The sequence below is a fragment of the Chanos chanos genome, chromosome 9 (assembly GCF_902362185.1).
Source record: "Chanos chanos chromosome 9, fChaCha1.1, whole genome shotgun sequence".
Classification (NCBI taxonomy): Eukaryota; Metazoa; Chordata; class Actinopteri; order Gonorynchiformes; family Chanidae; genus Chanos; species Chanos chanos.
Genome location: NC_044503.1, coordinates 43,649,637 through 43,652,136, shown reverse-complemented (window position 1 = coordinate 43,652,136; position 2,500 = coordinate 43,649,637). Strand labels below are relative to the sequence as shown.

Below are 2,500 nucleotides of genomic sequence, written 5' to 3'. Positions count from 1 at the left end.
CTTCCTACCGCTGAACATCAGTAAAGACACTTCCTACCACTTACTCCATCCAGAGCATGGAGGTGGGAGCTGAACTTCTCACATGAAATGGGTAGGACCACATACCAGTCAGGACAAACCCACACCCACAAACAACCCAGGAGAACCCAGAACCACATACCAGTCAGGACAAACCCACACCCACAAACAACCCAGGAGAACCCAGAACCACATGCCAGTCAGGACAAACCCACACCCACAAACAACCCAGGAGAACCCACACCCACACGCCAGTCAGGACAAACTCACACCCACAAACAACCCAGGAGAACCCAGAACCACACGCCAGTCATGACAAACCCACACCCACAAACAACCCAGGAGAACCCAGAACCACATACCAGTCAGGACAAACCCACACCCACAAACAACCCAGGAGAACCCAGAACCACACGCCAGTCATGACAAACCCACACCCACAAACAACCCAGGAGAACCCAGAACCACATACCAGTCAGGACAAACCCACACCCACAAACAACCCAGGAGAACCCAGAACCACATGCCAGTCAGGACAAACCCACACCCAAAAACCACACAGGTGAGCCTAGACGGTTCTCTGGTGTCACGGGGGGCTGTGTTCCCTTAATTTTTGCACTGAGGTGCTGGCACTGTGTTCTTTGACTGGGTGTTGGAGGAGAAGTGAGAGGATTAATAAATAAACTAATGATGAAGACTGGTTCTGCTGTTTGCCTGTCTCTCAACACACCAGACCTGCTTCTGGAACCCACAGCAGAGAGAATAATCTGAACACACCAGACATGCCTCTGTAACCCTACAGCAGAGAGGAGAACCTCAACACACCAGACATGCCTCTGTAACCTGCAGCAGAGAGGAGAACCTCAGCACACCAGGCATGCCTCTGTAACCTACAGCAGAGAGGAGAACCTCAGCACACCAGACATGCTTCTGTAACCTACAGCAGAGAGGAGAACCTCAGTACACCAGGCATGCCTCTGTAACCTACAGCAGAGAGGAGAACCTCAGCACACCAGACATGCCTCTGTAACCTACAGCAGAGAGGAGAACCTGAACACACCAGACGTGCTTCTGTAACCTACAGCAGAGAGAAAGATCTCTTTGGTTATGACCATCAGCCTGCACAACCTCCTGCACACAGTTCGCATCATTTGTCAGGGTTTCCACATGCACTGAAGGAACAGTCTGCCCTGAGTGAAGAGCCAGTCCTGTAAAGTAATGAGTGTGTGAAGAGTGTGTTGGTCGTTAACAGTGTTGTTCCATGTGTGTCATTAACAGGTCTGGAGGAAGCTCTTTTCTCCGTTACATGCTCTGAATTTTGGGATTGGAGGAGATGCCACTCAACATGTTCTGTGGCGACTGAGTAACGGAGAGCTAGACCACATCAATCCAAAGGTACACACACACACACACACTCATACACACACAGACGCACACGCACACACACACACACACACACTCATACACACATATACACACACTCATACAGACACGCACGCGCACACGCACACACACACACACAGACGCACACACACAGACACACACACAGACTCACGCACACACACACACACAGACAGACTCACGCGCACACACTCACACGCACAAACACGCACGCACACGTACACGTACACGCACACACACACACACGCACATGCACAAACACACACTCACACACACACACTCATACAGACACACACACACACTCGCACACGGACACATACACACACTCACACACACACACAGACTCATACACACACACACACACAGACACACACACACACTCACACACATTCATATATGAAGGGGAACTGGTATTTATTCTTTATGGACTTTAGTAGACTTTGTGGATTTTCTGCGTTGTAACCGAAACGTAAAGTGAAATTTTGCTTTGCTTTCCTCGCACGGTTTGATCACTTGCCTGAAAAATGAACAACCGAACTTCACACCATGTCACTGTAAGCTTTTTTTTTTAAACCAATCAGATTACACACCACTGAAGAGAATTCTGGGGAAGGGGCGTGGCTTCTAGCCCCACTTGAGGGTGATTGGCTTTCACCAGGCAAATTTTCGTTTGAGCTGAGCGTTTTTCAACTTAAGCGAACGCTCATTTCGTCCGTTTCGCCGTTTCGTGTCACTCTCATCTTCGCTGAAATTAACTCCGCCCGTTCACCTGACTCCGCCCGTTCACCTGCTGCCGTTGACTTTTCATGCATTTGCGTTGTTTGAATATTTCGCTTTGCGTTCGGTTAAAACGCAGCTTTAGTGTTGGGGTTTGTTGGGGATTCATCTTTCTTTGTATTTTAATTATCTGGTTCGGTTACAATCAAAAACACAAATGTATATGTCAGTACAAAAACACACAAATGTATATGTCAGTACAAAAACACACAAATGTATATGTCAGTACAAAAACTCACAAATGTATATGTCAATACAAAAACACACAAATGTATATGTCAGTACAAAAACACACAAATGTATA

The 2,500-nt window shown here is 47.7% G+C and overlaps 1 protein-coding gene across 3 annotated transcripts in view; it reads left to right on the top strand.

Annotated features, from left to right (window-relative positions):
* The window catches only part of pafah1b3 (platelet-activating factor acetylhydrolase, isoform Ib, gamma subunit), a 10,816-nt gene that overhangs the window by 4,796 nt on the left and 3,520 nt on the right, over positions 1-2,500 (top strand). For all 3 annotated transcript variants that reach the window (XM_030784673.1, XM_030784672.1, XM_030784674.1), the window contains exon 4: positions 1,297-1,413. In XM_030784673.1, the coding sequence (XP_030640533.1) occupies positions 1,297-1,413 (117 nt within the window). The remainder of the gene's footprint in view (positions 1-1,296; positions 1,414-2,500) is intronic.